The 15,959-nt window shown below is 47.9% G+C and overlaps 1 protein-coding gene across 10 annotated transcripts in view; it reads right to left on the reverse strand.

The window, feature by feature from the left end:
• CASK (calcium/calmodulin dependent serine protein kinase) overlaps window positions 1-15,959 on the reverse strand; it is a 407,811-nt gene that overhangs the window by 211,166 nt on the left and 180,686 nt on the right. For all 10 annotated transcript variants that reach the window (XM_039525884.1, XM_039525847.1, XM_039525842.1 and 7 more), the window contains one exon: window positions 1,875-1,980. In XM_039525884.1, coding sequence (XP_039381818.1) covers window positions 1,875-1,980 — 106 coding nt within the window. The remainder of the gene's footprint in view (window positions 1-1,874; window positions 1,981-15,959) is intronic.

Raw genomic sequence — 15,959 nt, forward strand, 5'->3', positions numbered from 1 at the left:
AAACAGTTACTGAAAGTTTGCAGGAATTCATTTTAGGTAAGTACACATTACAGTTTCTGCTTCATTTCTTTGCTTTTTGGGATTTTATATACATTAGTGACATTACACATTTAAATTAATAGTCTAATATGTGAAGACAAAGCACAAAACCCAATTATTTTAATAATGGTGAAATTTGTGTGATGCTAATATCATGCCCAACATGTGTGTCTTGTTTCCTGTGGTCACTTGCAAGTTGGAGGCTAAGACCAGTCTTCTCTTCCCATTCAGCTCTACATTGAGAATACAAAGAAATTTAAAGCTACATTTTTATGTGTAGTAACTCCTTGCTTAACGTAGTTATGGTCTTGAAAAATGCGATTTTAAGTGAAACAATGTTAAGCGAATCCAATTTCCCCATAAAAATTAATGTAACAGGGGGGTTTAGGTTTCAGGGAAATTTTTTTCGCCAGACAAAAGACATTATATACATATACAGTATAAGTTTTAAACAAGTTCTAATCAGAGGATTGTCTGGGGCCCTGTTCATGAGCTCCCTGAGCTTCTACTAAAGCAACCGTGTCGATATCAGGTAGGATATTTCCTAGGGAATGCCTTGCTGCTAAATGATGAACTAGCACTCAGCTGAGCCCTCAAGGGTTAACATGTTGTTAATGTAGCCTCACACTCTACAAGGCAGCACCAAGGGAGGGAGGAGACACAGCACGGCAACGGCTGCAAACACTTCCCTGCGGAAACTGAATGTGATGAGGAATCCACGCTATCCCGATGAAGCGCACCACTCCCTCCTCTGGACAGCGCATTCACGGATGCAGAGGTGCAGACTTTCCAAAGTGCTGGGGGTGGGGGGTATTCAACCCCCAGCTCTGACCCCAATCCAGCCCCCTCACTCCGAGCGCGCCACGTTCTCGCTCCTCCCCACTCCCCCCAGAGGGAAACGGCCGATTGCTGCAGGCGGGCATGGGGAGGGAGGGGGGAGTTGCTGATCTGTGGGGCCTGCCCTGGTTCCAAGTCCCCACCCACTAGCAGGTGACGGCCAAAAGACATTATAAGCAAACACTGCACAACTTTAAATGAGCATGTTCTCTAATAGATTAGCAATGGAACAATGAAACAACGTTAACCAGGATGACGTTAAGTGAGGAGTTACTGTACGTGTCTGTTTTGTTCTGAAGTCTGTTGATAGAAGTGTGAAGTCCTGAAAGTGTTTGAGCACAACTAATTCAAAGCCTCTAAAAAAAAAAAAATGTTAAAATTTGCTATTTATATGGACTACAGCCATTATTTTGATAAGAAATGGCCCATATTTTAAAACCGGAGTGCCTAAAGTCAAACTCCTACATTCATACTCTAATACCTAAACACGTGGTCTAATTTTTCGAAGGTGCTGGAAAAGCTGATCTACTTGTGAAATCAATGGGAGCTATAGGTACTCAATGTCTTAGAAAATTAGCCCACTTTTATGCAGGTGCTGTCTACGTATTGAAGAAACAAACCTTAGATATCTAGGTTTGAAAAATGTTGTCCAATTGCTTTTTTCCAGGTACAATTTTAAAAATAATTTAGAAACAGCCTGCTGTTGAATTTGGATCAATTTTTGGGTGATCATTCAACAGAATAATTTTGTTGCATACCTCTCAAGGAAGCATTACAAACAAAATTAACTTCTACACTTAAAACATGCAGCTTTTAAAAGAAAGTGTCACCAAAAACTGAAGCACTTTAAACTATTTACTGAATTCTACATGAATTCACAAATAATTCTGGTTGCCCTGTAACTGCAATTTTGGCAAAGAAACTATCCACCTGAAAAATGTTGCCCAGCTCTAGTCATTACTCAAATAACCATAATAAAAACCAAGGAGGAAACTTACAATTCGAAAACCATATAAAGCATTCCATCTGAACTGTATGTCTCCAATAATTCAACAATATGAGGATGCTTCAGCATGTGACAGATACTGGCTTCCCTCTTCAGATCTGTGGAAGATAACGAAAAGTGTTATATTAGTTGCCTTGATCACAAACTGATAGCAAACAACCAAGAAGTTAAAGATCAATTAGTAAAGAAAAAAGGACATATTCTTTGGGAAGGTTGACATCTGACATTATTTCCAAAATAGTCTTTAGCTTTTGTAACCAAAATTGGCAAGAGAGCAATGAGTCACTTTCTCTTCTTTGAGAGAGTGTTTTTCTGGAAAGAGATAATTTTTCTGAAACATTAGTAAAGGCACAAAATCAGATCTGTTAGTGGGAAAGTACAACAGCAGCTGTTATTTCTTTTTCTAAAGTACAGAATTAACTGATTATTTAAAAAGCTATACACCACATTTTGAAAAATTGATTTACTCTACTACATACTAAGGTTCATTAGTTTTGTAATACCCAGCTATGCATGTGTAATCCACGCTTCTGTCACTCTTCCTTTAAATGGTAGTAGTCAGGTTTATTGCCAGAAGAATACAGCAGCTGTCCACTGACTCAAGCCAGTCTGGGCTAGTGGGGGTGAGGGGGTAGGGTGACCAGACATCAAGTGTGAAAAATCAGGTGCGGTGGTGGGGGTAAAAGGCACCTATATAAGACAAAGCACCAAATATCGGGACTGTCCCTATAAAATCGGGACATCTGGCCACCCTAGGTGGGAGTGCGGGAGGACGTAGATAGTCAAACCCTTGGAGCATGCTCAGTAGGACATTTCCAAGGGTGGCGGCTAACTTCACTCCCAAGTTTATACCAAAAAAAAAAAAAAAAGGCATCAAACTTCAATTAGTTGAGACAGAGCCATACTTGAGGGGGGAAGGAGATTTCTGCCCTGAGGGCTGATGCTCACAGGCCTGCTTTTACTACCGTATTTATCGGCGTATAACACGCACTTTTTTCCCCTGAAAATAGGGGGCAAATGATGTGTGCGTGTTATACGCCGATATAACCTTAACAGGGCCGGCTCTAGGATTTCTGCCGCCCCAGGCAGAAAAGAAAAGCGCCGCCCCCCCCCACAGCGGCGCGGAGCGGCGCCCTAGCCCCTGCCCCACTCCCGAGCAGCGCGGCCCTAGCCCCAGCGGCCCGAGCCCCGCCTCTCCCAGCGGGCGGGCCTGAGCCCAGGCCCGGCCTGCGCGAGCCCCCACGTCCCGAGCGGCGCGGCCCGGCCCTAGCCCCCTCCCGAGCGGCCCGGCCCTAGCTGCCTTAGCCCCCGCGCCCCTCCAGAGCGGCCCGAGACCACGTCCTCCCTCCCTCCCCCGAGCGGCCCTGGCCCTAGCCCCCGCCCCCCTCCCGAGCGGCCCAGCCAGAGCCGCCTTAGCCCCAGCCCCTCCCGAGCGGCCCGAGACCCCGCCCCGTCCCCGAGCGGCCCTAACCCGCGGAGCACCGCCTAGCCCCGCCTCCCGAGCGGCGCGCCCGGCCCGGCCCGAGCCCCGAGCGGCCTTAGTCCCCGACCCTCCCGAGCGGCCCAAGATCCCGCCCCCTCCCCGAGCGGCCCTAGCCCCTGCCCCCTCCCGAGCGGCGTGGCCCAACCCGGCCCGAGCCCCGCCTCCCGAGCGGCCCGGCCCGAGCCCCCTCCCCGCGAACGGCACGGCCTGCCCGCCCCCTCCCAAGGCGCCGCCCCAAGCACCTGCTTGGTAGGCTGGTGCCTGGAGCCGGCCCTGAACCTTAAGAAGCTTCAAAGTCCTTTATTTGAAATTTAAGTTTTTTTCCTGAAATTTCCCCCTTAAAATGAAGGTGCGTGTTATACGCCTGTGCGTGTTATACGCCGATAAATACGGTAATTGCAGCAAGAAGATAACCACAAGGAGAAAGATACCAGCCTATTCAAAGAACTGGGTGTTTGCTGCTTTTTCAGCTCAGGACAGTGTGGTGACATAAATGCCAAATCAGTGGTGCATGTTTTAAATGCTTAGGATTTGTGGCCTATGTACCTTTTGGTACTGAAGAAATCTGTACGTTTGATGCTATTTTTTTTCTTTGCATATTATTTGTTGTATTGCTGTAATGATAAGATCATGTTTAGATTTATGAGGAGTTAACTCTCAAATTGTCGTTTTATAAACAAAGTTTTTTTGTTTTAGTCTGTGCAGCTTTACTACATTGTTGTTTTTATTCCAAACTGGGGCAACTCAGGGTACATGCACCCACGATGGTCCAACTTTGCATATTTATCTTGTGTATTATTATCCACAGGTGGGTGTTCTGCTGTCAAAACAGAGAGACTGACTATTCCTGCAGTAAAATGGAATTACAGTGGGTACTTATGTAATCAAAGTAGTACAGCAGAGGCCATTCAAAATCAATCTCTCCAATCATTCCCCCACTGTTAGCACAGATATACTCAAAAGATGCTTTGATGAATGATGCATTGGCAAGTGCTGACTTTTAATGGTCAGCACTGTAAGAACACAGTTTTGGCCACGGCAATTACTTTTAATTTAATTTAAATTTTAATTTAAATCCCCAGTTACAATCATTGAGTACATAGTGCCTCATTTTGATAGGTTTTGGAAATATACCCTGGAACACGAAAGCTATGTACCTTTATTATTCACTCAAATAACCTTCAGAACAAATAAGACCACTTGGAAGCTTAAACAATACATAAACACTTCAATTATGAGAAAACCAAATTAAGTTTGTAATCATTACTATATCCTCTTGAAGAACAGCTCCATTTTAAAAACAACACAAGAGTGTGGATGAGATCCTCAGCTCTCCACTCTGGCCCATTTAAGACAGGTAAAAGGCTAGCGCAGCTTAAAGGGCTCTAAGAATTCCAGATATTGCTAAGGAAGAATTCACCCTGAGCAGGAACAGAAGAAAACAGCAGGCACAAGATGTCCCCTGAAAACCCCCTCACAAGCCCAGATGGGAGGGGTGTATTGGGGTGGAGCTGGAAACAGGCGGAGAATGTCAGGGGCAATGCCCAGGACTGCAGAGATTCTGAGCAGTGCTACAGCCAATAGGGCAGCCCGGAGTAACTGTAGTAATTTAGCCCCGGGAGTAGCCCAGGACTGGGAAGCTCCCCTTCCCTCTGGGAGGCAAATTTGTGCTTCACCTCCCAAAGGCACAGCACAGAATCTTACCCACAATTTCTTGGGGTCAGTCAAAGATATTTAATCCAGCAATATCCAGAAACTGCATGCTACTCTGAAAAATTGACAGACATACATACAGATGCTCTAATACCACAGTGGTAACTGTAGTACAAAAACCTAGAGACACACCTCCAAATAAGGATGTACTCACTGTCTCTGCAAACAAACACACACATTTTTCAAGTCATCTTTAATGAAGCTGTAGACTGTATGCTAATCAGAATTCTGTGAACGTTCACCTGAGTTTTCATAGCACAATGTCTTAGTTGAAAATAAATGAATTTTGGATTAGGGGCAAACGTGATTTTTTCACGCAAGTCATTAATGTCCAGTATCCTTAAGTGACCTTCCCATTACATGCAATCCTATCCAGTCCTTACAGAGGAAGTTGGGGGTGGTGGGTGAGCAGGCAGCAACAGCTGCAAGTGAGTGTAATAGAATAACAGAGAATGCTGCAGGGGCTGGCTCGCTTGTCTCAGCCTAGGAGTACAGATGCCTAGGCCAAGTGGAACTTACCAAAAATTTGCATGGGAAGAACTCAGTTTAAGTAAGATCTATGTGTGTAGGCCTTTTTTGTTACTTTAACCCATTTCTCTGACTACTGTGTTCCTGTTAATAACACTTTGTTTTGAAAATGCTGAACGGTATCACTGCATATATTTTCTGGTTATAAAGCTTCTAAGAGAGAAGGTTACTGCAAGAAGACAAACCAAACTGGTCTTCCTAAATGAACCATGGTGAGAAATCAGGGCGCTGAAACCTAAGGATCCAGTCTAAGGCCTGGTCTACACTAGGACTTTAATTCGAATTTAGCAGCGTTAATTCGAATTAACTGCGCACCCGTCCACACCAGGAAGCCATTTAATTCGACCTAGAGGGCTCTTTAGTTCGAATTCGGTACTCCACCCCGACGAGGGGAGTAGCGCTAAATTCGACATGGCTATGTCGAATTAGGCTAGGTGTGGATGCAAATCGAACTTAGTAGCTCCGGGAGCTATCCCACACTGCACCACTCTGTTGATGCTCTGGACAGCAGTCCAAGCTTGGATGCTCTGACCAGCCACACAGGAAAAGTCCCAGGAAAATTTGAATTCCTTTTCCTGTCTGGACAGTTAGAATCTCATTTTGTGGTTGGACATCGGGGCGAGCTCAGCAGCACCGGCAGCAATGCAGAGCTCTCCAGCAGAGGAGTTCATGTAATCTCTGAATAGAAAGAGGGCCCCAGCATAGACTGACCGGGAACTCTTGGATCTGATCGGTGTGTGGGGCGATGAGTCTGTGCTTTCGGAGCTGCGCTCCAAAAAACGGAATGCAAAGACCTACGAGAAGGTCTCCAAAGCCATGAGAGACAGAGGATACAGCCGGGATGCAACGCAGCGCCGCGTGAAAATCAAGGACTCCAGACAAGGCTACCAAAAAATCAAAGCGGCAAATGGACGCTACGGAGCCTGCCACCACTGCCCCACCAGTGACCATGGACTCTGACGATGGGACAGTGTCGACGGCCAGTTCCTCGGCGATGTTCGCGGACGGGGAAGATGAGGAAGGGTTTGTGGAGGACAAGGCAGGCGACAGCGCTTACAACGCTGGTTTCCCTGACAGCCAGGATCTCTTCATCACCCTCACGGAGATCCCCTACCAACCCTCCCCGGCCGTTAACCCGGACCCTGAATCAGGGGAAGGATCACTCGGTAAGTGCTTTAAACATGTAAACTTTTATTCTTAATATAACAGGAATCTGAAGTATGTGAAAAGGAGGTCTCTATATATATGGGGATAAATCAGAAATCCTCCTGGGAGATCTCCACGAAGCTCTCCTAGAGGTAATCGAAAAGCCTCTGCAGGAGGTTCCTGGGGAGAGCTGCCTTATTGGGTGCTCCGTGGTAGCACACTTTTCCGTGCCAGGCTTTCATGAGGTACTCAGGGAGCATTGCCTCCCCGAGCACGGCTGCATAGGGCCCTGGTTTGTGCTGGCTTTCACGCAGCATGCGCTCTCTATCTCCTTCAGTGACCCTCCTCAGGGCGATCTCGCTCGGCGACTCCTGCATCTAATTAGGAAAATTACCGTAATATTACGCCCGGTCCAAAGTATTTTAAAAAAATCTCCGGACAGACGGCGTAGCAGAGAGTCAGCACGCTGCTGCGTGACAAGCGTAACGGGAAGCCAAAGAATCAAATGGACGCTCATGGAGGGAAGGAGGGGGGGGGGGCTGAGGATGCAAGCTATCCCACAGTTCCCGCTGTGTCCGAAAATCATTTGCATTCTTGGCTGAGCTCCAAATGCTTCTAGGGTCAAACACAGGGTCCGCGGTGGTTCAGGGCATAGCTCGTCAATGTACAGCCACCCCCCACCCCCAGAAGGAAAAGGGAAAGAAATCGTCTCTTGACTCTTGTAAATGTCACCCTATGTGTACTGAATGCTGCTGGTAGACGCGATGCTGCGGCACTGTACTGTAGCATCCTCTCCCCCCGCCCCCGCCTCATGGGTGGCTGATGGTGCAGTATGACTGATATCCGTCGTCATCATCATCAGCCCTGCTGTAGATAGTGTAGTGCAATACGACTGGTACCCGTCCTCGTCATCAGCCCATAAGTAGACGGCCTGCTAACCGTCTTCATCATAGCAACAGGGGGCTGAGCTCCATCAGCCCCCGCCCTTCATGTGTAAAGAAAAGATTCTGTAATGCCTGGACTATCATAGCAGCTGGAGGCTGCCTTACCCTCATTTCATTTCCCTAACAAGTCACTGTTTCTTATTCCTGCATTCCTTATTACTTCAGCATACAAATGGGGGGACACTACAACGGTAGCCCAGGAAGGCTGGAGGAGGAGGGAAGCAACAGGTGGGGTTGTTGCAGGGGCACCCCCTGTGAATGGCACGCAGCTCGTCATTCAGATGGGATCTGACACAGAGCGGCTGTGCTCTGTAGTTCTCTGATACACTAAAACCCTAGTACAGTTGCCCCATATTCTAGGCGGGACTGTTTCTATTTTTAGATACCATAAAGGAGGGATTGACTCGGGGAGTCATTCCCAGTTTTGTCTTTTGCGCCCCTGGCCGATCTCGGCCAGGGGCACTTATGACAGCAGCAGAAGGTGTAGTGCAATAGGACAGCTACCCGTCATCACCTTGCCAATTTACATTGGCGTGGTTGATGGTGCAGTATGGCTGATAACCATCTCTGCTGTCATGCAAAAGCAAATGAATGCTGCTGTGTAGCGCTGCTGAATCGCCTCTGTCCGCGGCATCTAGTACACATACGGTGACAGTGACAAAAGGCAAAACAGGCTCCATGGTTGCCACGCTATGGCGTATGCCAGGGCAATCCAGGGAAAACGGGCTCGAAATGATTGTCTGGCATTGCTTTCCCGGAGGAAGGAATGACTGACTACATTTACCCAGAACCACCTGCGACAATGAAATTTGCACCATCAGGCACTGGGATCTCAACCCAGAAGTGCAAGGGTCGGGGGACACTGCGATGGGGTAGAACAGTGGCAGAGTTTATGCTTTCCGGATTGCCTGCTGCAGGAGTGCGGACGAGATAGGTGCTGCGCATGGTGTTGTTCACAGACACAGACTAGACTGTGTTCATTGTTCGCAGAAATGTATCTTTGCAAGGAATTCACTCCCTCTTTCCCATCACACAGCTTCGACTGTCTCCAGACCTGCCACAGCATCCCCCTCACAGAGGCTGGCAAAGATTAGGCGGCGAAAGAGAAAGACACGGGACGAGATGATCGCTGAAGTTATGGGGTGCTCCCGAGCCGAGGTGGACCAGCAGAGCCAGTGGAGGGAGACCCTCTCTCAGCAGCAGCGCTCACACAGTGAACGGGAGGAGAGGTGGCGTGAGGAAGACAAGCAGGCGACTCAAACGCTGCTTGGACTAATGAGAGAGCAAACGGACACGCTCCGGCGCCTTGTGGATGTTCTGCAGGACCGCAGCCAGGAGGACAGAGACCCCCCGCAGTGTATCTGCAACCGCCCTCCCCCGCCACAAAGTCCCATACCTCCCGTCACCCAAAGTAACCAGAAGGAGTGGCGCCAGGGGCTGTGAAAACTGTCACTGCACCCCAGCAGAGTGCTCAAGTACCCAAAAGCTCTCATACCCTAAGTTTTGAGAATTCCTTCCCTTCCTGACTCACCGTAGCCCCAATCCCAGTTTCATCCCCTGACTGTCTGGTTAATTATTATAAATACTTTGCTGTTAATTACTGTTTCCCTCATGCTTTTTTACACAATGCTGCGTTTGAAGGGGTGGGTGGGGAAGGGGGTAGGGTATTGCATAGGACAGTCACCTTTAGCAGGGTACAGAGATGGGGGCAGGATCAGCAGCAGGTCACACACACAGTGCAGTCAGTAGGCACCCTGGTCGGTATGGGAGGTGGTTTGCAGGTTCTGTGTGGGTGGGGGGGGGTACGTGACTTTGTAGCGGGGGAGGGGGGTTACAGATCTCATGCAACGGTCCCTGTCCTGGACCACAGAGCCACGCAGCAGAGGAATCTGTATCCGTCCTCCCCCGCCGCAAGGCTACATAGCCCCCGCACACAGAGTCCCAAAAAGGAGGGATGGCAGGCTCCGTTGAAACAACCAGTCCGGCACTGCGGACCGTTCTGGGAGCAGGAGCCTGTCATTCTTCGAGTTTAGAGGCGGTCTTTACATCACTGCACAGCCTACCCAGCACAGTCTGCGTGCCAGTTTCAACCCTTTAACGCAAAGTCATCAATAAAGAAACCTTTGTAAAGTCACAGTGGACCATCTGTTTTATTTTTAAACATGTGTTGGAAGTGGGGGAAGCGAGGTGGACGGGGAATGTAACTGCAGATGCTAGTCAACAGTAACTTGGTAAAGAAACAGGGGCAAGTTCAGCTTCTCTGTAAAGAAACTGAACAGTCACAGGTCACGCTGCTCGCTGCTCGCTGGTACTTGAAGAGTTCCTTGTCGCTGTGCAAGGCGCCTGCACAGAGCTTCATGAGCCAGGGCATTAGCGGGTAGGCTGGGTCCCCGAGGATCACTATAGGCATCTGCACATCCCCAATAGTCATTTTGTGGTCTGGGAAGAAACTACCTTCCTGCAGGCGTCTAAACAGATGAGATTTCCTGAAAACACACGCGTCATGAACCTTGTCCGGCCACCCGACGTTGATGTTGGTAAAACGTCCCCCATGGTCCACCAGTGCTCGCAGCACCATTGAAAAGTAGCCCGATTTCTCAGAAGCTGACTGTGGAAGAGGTGGATGATAAAGTGCGAGGAGTTGACAACGGCCATAACTGCTGCGGGCTCTGTGCTCGCAGTGCTGTGGCGCCCGCGCTGTCACTGAGCAGAAAAGTGCACGAACAGATTGCCCGCAGGCGCTTTCGGGGGGGGAGGGAGGGCGTGATTGATGGTTCAATGATGACAGTTACCCAAAACCACCCTCGACACATTTTTCCCCCCAGCATGCATTGGGGGGAAATCCCAGAATTCCAATGGGCAGCGGGGAGTGCGGGAACTGTGGGATAGCTTCCCACAGTGCACCGCTTCCAAATTCGACGCTGGCCCCATTACTGTGGACTCACACAGTCGAATTAGTGTTTTTAGTGTGGATACACAAATTCAACTTCATAAGGTCGATTCCACAAATTTGACTTAAGTTGATTCGAAATAGTCTTGTAGTGTAGACATTCCCTAAGAGTAGCAAAGTCATGGGACTCCTCCTTAAGTGAATTGGAGGCCCAGAGCCTGTCCCTGCAAAGGGTCACTCATGAGAGACTGAAGAGAGGTACAAGAAATAGCACACACCATGATCCAGGACAGACACATTCCTAGGATTTTACAAATATGTATGATTTAGATTCTAGAACCTCATACAAAATCAATGAAAAAGGCACCATCTAGTTATGCTATATATGGTATGTGTGAGACACACCACCCTGGAACTAGGTACTTAACTGATGTGCAAGACTAAACTGTAAAACTGTGCTTACTTTAATAAATGAAGCCCCACCCTGCTATTTTGGGTCCTATGAAAATCAGCTTGCACAGGCATCAGCCCAGAAACAGCAACTGAGAAAAGTGACACAAAATAAAATGTTTGACAATTCTGAGCCAGGAGCCTATCAGGACTCTCCAGAAAGCAAAAGTACCCTCAGCACCCCAAAGGTCTGTCTAACCTGTATGCCTGAGAAGCAGCCAGCTGGTGACTGCCAGGCCAGAGAAGAGAAGGAGGAATGACTGGGCTAGGAGCTACACTGGCACACCATACCATAGAATGCACATGGCTAGAACAGTCCTGACATGCATGCTGAGCACAGCACATTGTTTGGGGTAAGGGAGTTGGCTGCATCAGGAGGAGTAAATACAGCCTCTCAAGTTGCTTTTGGTCAGAAAGGTAAAGAAGGAACCCTAACTGTATTATATTCAGTTTGGAGGATTATTATTTGATAGAGGAAGCAACTGATTATTGCTTCGGGAGTTAGTTATTTCTTTGCATACACCAGATTACTCCCGACTGCCATGCTTTTTTCTTTTATTCCTGACTCTGCCTATATCCAATCTTTTAATTTCATGCTTTCTTTTCCCCTAAAAATGTGTTGTTTCTTCTTCCTTCATTTCTATAAAGGACAATAACTAACTGCCTTAAAGGGCATCTGGGCTGCATATTTATTTATTCACCTAGCCTCTCACAGGAGACACTGTACCTTATCCATAATTTAACGCAATCAGCAAGCTTAGAGCTGCTACCTGCACTCACACCAAGGAGCACAAATAACCCAGGGCCCACTGCTTCCAAAATGGGCCTTAGAGACACTTAGGAACAAATGGACTCTGCTAATCTTGGAGAAATGAGGCCAGAGATTTTTGGGAGTAGGGGAGGAAGAGGGGGAAGAGTTGTGGCTACAGAAAATTATTTTTTAAAGTGACCATTTAGGACTGATCTCTCAGCATCAGATTTAAGTACAGCAAAGTTTGCTAGTGTTCGTAAGAGCTTAAAAATGTAGGATACTCCAGAGAAGGTTATACTCCTGAGAGTTACTTAGTAGTGCTAAACATGCTAAAGACTTCCTTCACAGAAAAAAAGAAAACAAAACAGGTACATGAACAGTTAGAAAAAGAGTGGTTTGTAAGATCAGAATGAGTCTCTGGGCACAGATGATGTTCTAGGACCAGTTCTAGTTCTTTAAAAAACATTAATGTCATTTTATTTATAAGATTCTATATTTTGGTTCTGAAATACCCTGGACCTACAGGGAAGTCTTCAGAAAATCTTAAAGGCATATTAATTAGTCTTAAGGAAGAGATTAACAGTTGCCTATTGCAGATAATTGCCTTAAACCTTTTGCAGCTACTATGTTTGTTTGTTTGTTTTTAAATAGAGAGTAACAAATCTTAGAGTCAGCTTTTTACAGTGCATCCACTCAGAACAAAAAGGGATGGGCAAACCACTCAAAAATAAGTACTTTTATTCCATTACTTGAAAATTAGATAAGTCTCTCTTTCCCCTGTAACTTTCCACCATTCCACTTACTCCTATCAGAAGTATTTATTGGGGAAGGTGACAGCCACTTTGGGGTCCCAACCCATAGTTTGAGAACTGCTGATCTAGACAATATTGTTGGACTGTCACTGTTAAAGTAACTCAAACACTCACGGTTTTAATGAGCCCATTTTTCTTTTTGACTCCTTTAGTAGCAATATTCTTAAGACCCTTGAAATTAACATTTCTCTCTATAATGGTTTTGTCCTCCTCCGTCTTGCAAAAATACTGTTTTAGTAATAAAAACATTAATAAAGCTCAACCTTGTTTATTTCATTGACATCAATGGCACAGCAGCTATAGAAATAGGGTTTAACGTTGTCTACATTGGCTGGTTGCTTGCCTGTGTAATAACCTTAGAATGTTATAATTCTGCATTAGCAGTGGTGATTTTTTTCTGGGTGCATGTGCAGAAGACAGACAAACAAGAATGATAGATTTAATACCTCCCCACCACAGACAGTGCAATCCACTTAATAGGGATGTCTCCCACAAAAGCAACTTAAATTCTATGAATCTTAGGTGACTTGAAAAGGACTGATTTTTGTTTAATCATTCATGTAATTTTTAGTGTTCTTGTGATTTTTAAGGTAGGCTAGAGGGCCAATTACCCTATTAGGTGGCAATCTGAGGGGGAATTAAGACTGGGAGAGAAGCCTTAATAAGAAGCAGTTCACTTGTGCAGGAACAGGCAGGGCCTATATAAACCAGGAGGTTGACAACAGAGGAGGCTGCTGGGGGCTTGGCTACACTTGAGAGTTGCAGCGCTGGTGGAGGCTTTCCAGCGCTGCAACTTAGTAACCGTCCACACCTGCAAGGCACATCCAGCGCTGCAACTCCCTGGCTGCAGCGCTGGCTGAACACCTGGTCTGCTTGGGGTATAACTAGTGCAGCGCTGGTGATGCAGCGCTGCTCGTCAGGTATGGCCACACACAAGCGCTGTTATTGGCCTCCAGGGTATTAGGAGATATCCCAGAATTCCTGTTCAGCCACTCTGCTCATCAGTTTGCACTCTACTGCCCTGGCCTCAGGTGACCCGCCCTTTAAATGCCCCGGGAATTTTAAAAATCCCCTTCCTGTTTGCTCAGCCAGGTGTGGAGTGCAATCAGTGAATCTTTCCAGGTGACCATGCCTCCACGCGCCAAACGAGCCCCAGCATGGAGCAATGGCGAGTTGCTGGACCTCATCAGTGTTTGGGGGGAGGAAGCTGTGCAGTCCCAGCTGCGCTCCAGCCGTAGGAATTATGATACCTTTGGCCAGGTATCAAAGGCCATGCTGGAAAGGGGCCATGACTGGGACGCGCTGCAGTGCAGGGTTAAAGTAAAGGAGCTGCAGAGTGCCTATTACAAAGCCCGTGAGGGAAACCGCCGCTCCGGCGCTGCCCCCACGACCTGCCGTTTTTACAGGGAGATGGACGCGATACTTGGGGGTTACCCCACTGCCAATCCGACGACCACGATGGACACTTCTGAGCGGGGTGGGGAACAGGAGGAGGGGGGGGGAGGAAACCGAGAGTGAGGGTACTGGGGTGGGGGGAGACACCCCGGAGTCCCTGGAGGCATGCAGCCAGGAGCTCTTCTCAAGCCAGGAGGAAGGTAGCCAATCGCAGCAGCCGGTACTTGGTGAAGGACAAGCAGAGGAGGGGTTACCGGTAAGCGGCTTTTATTTTCAGGATGGAAATGTTTCGGGAGATGAGGGGGGGTTAAGGCTGCATGCATGCATGCCTAGATGTGGAATAGCCCATTGATGTGGTATATCACGTCACAGTAATCACCCTCGGTAATCTCCTCAAAAGTTTCAGCCAGAGCGTGGGCAATGCGCCTGCGCAAGTTTATAGGGAGAGCCATTGCGGACCATGTCCCAGTCAGGCTAACGCGTCCACGCCACTGTGCCGCGAGGGGTGGGGGGACCATTGCTGCACACAGGCAAGCTGCATAGGGGACAGGGCGGAATCCGCATTGCTGTAGAAGACCCTCCCGCTCTTCCCAGGTGACCCGCAGCAGCGAGATATCTTCCAGGATTAACTCCTGTGGAAAAAGTTGGGAGACTGTTCAGTGCAGATGCCCCCTGTAGCTGTTTGCTGTCCCCAATGAATAGAAACCCCTGCACAGCCCTGAAGCAATCAGTCCCGCTTACTCACCATTTTGTGGCTCCTGTTGGGTTATGTGTCCTCTGTTTGGTATGGGAAAAGTATGCTAAAGTGAAGACTAAACTCCTTCAGTGTGTGGGAATTACTGTCTGGATGAGATTATGAACAATGCTACCCCTGTTAACTGTTGCCATTTTTGCCTTTCCAAAAGCGACCTTAACTGCTGGACTGCCCGTCTCCTCGACTGCACAGAGACTACAAAACCTCAGGAAGAAGCCCTGAAAAACCAAGGAGGACATGCTGAAAGCAGTTATGGATCACTCTGCTAGAGAGAGTAAAAACCTGCAGGACTGGAGAGAAAGGGAAAGCAGGATCCGCCAGAGAAACGCAGTGGCCAGGAGGAAAAGCACAAAGCAGCTGCTAAGCATCCTGGCACGCAAAGCGGACTCTATCCAGTCACTCGTAGCCATACAGGCAGAGCACTACCGTGCTGCCCCCCGCCCCCCCATCCCAAAGCTTTTTCCCTTGTGCCCCAATGTCAGCTGCAAACCCCCTTCCCCAGCAATCCAGGTTCTTACCTCCACCAGCTGCCTCCAACACCTGTACGTTCACCAACCAGCCCTGAGAACTACGACCCTTACCCTCTGCACTCAACCCCCATCACCATGCAGTATATGCACCCTGAAGTGCAGCAGTCATTGCACAGCACTCCAGACAGGACATATTCAAACCTGTGACTGTACAGTCCACCACCCCACCACCCTGCCCTTTTAGGTTCCCAAAATGTTGTGTCTGTGTCAAGGAAGTTATTTTCTTTTCAATAAAAGAATTCTTGGCTTTGAAAACAGTCTTTATTATTGCAGAAAGTGAAAGATACCTTAGCCCAGTAAAGGAACAGGCACTGCAAATCATTTTAGGGAAAATAGAATCCTACTAACAGTGTAATCACTGCACTTCACTCCCGTGCAAGGCAGCAAACATTACTGTTGGCTTTCAGCCTCAAATTCCTCCTTCAAGGGATCCCTAATCCTTGTAGCCCTGTGCTGGGCCTCTCTAGTAGCCCTGCTCTCTGGCTGTGCAAATTCAGCCTCCAGGACTTGAACCTCGGTGGTCCATGCCTGACAATGTTTCACCCTTCCCTTCACAAATATTATGGAGGGTACAGCATGCGGATATAACCGCGGGGATGCTGCTTTCCCCCAAGTCTAGCTTCCCATACAGAGATCTCCAGCGAGCTTTTAAACGGCCAAAAGCACACTCCACAGTCATTC

The sequence above is a fragment of the Mauremys reevesii genome, linkage group 1, assembly GCF_016161935.1.
Source record: "Mauremys reevesii isolate NIE-2019 linkage group 1, ASM1616193v1, whole genome shotgun sequence".
Classification (NCBI taxonomy): domain Eukaryota; kingdom Metazoa; phylum Chordata; order Testudines; family Geoemydidae; genus Mauremys; species Mauremys reevesii.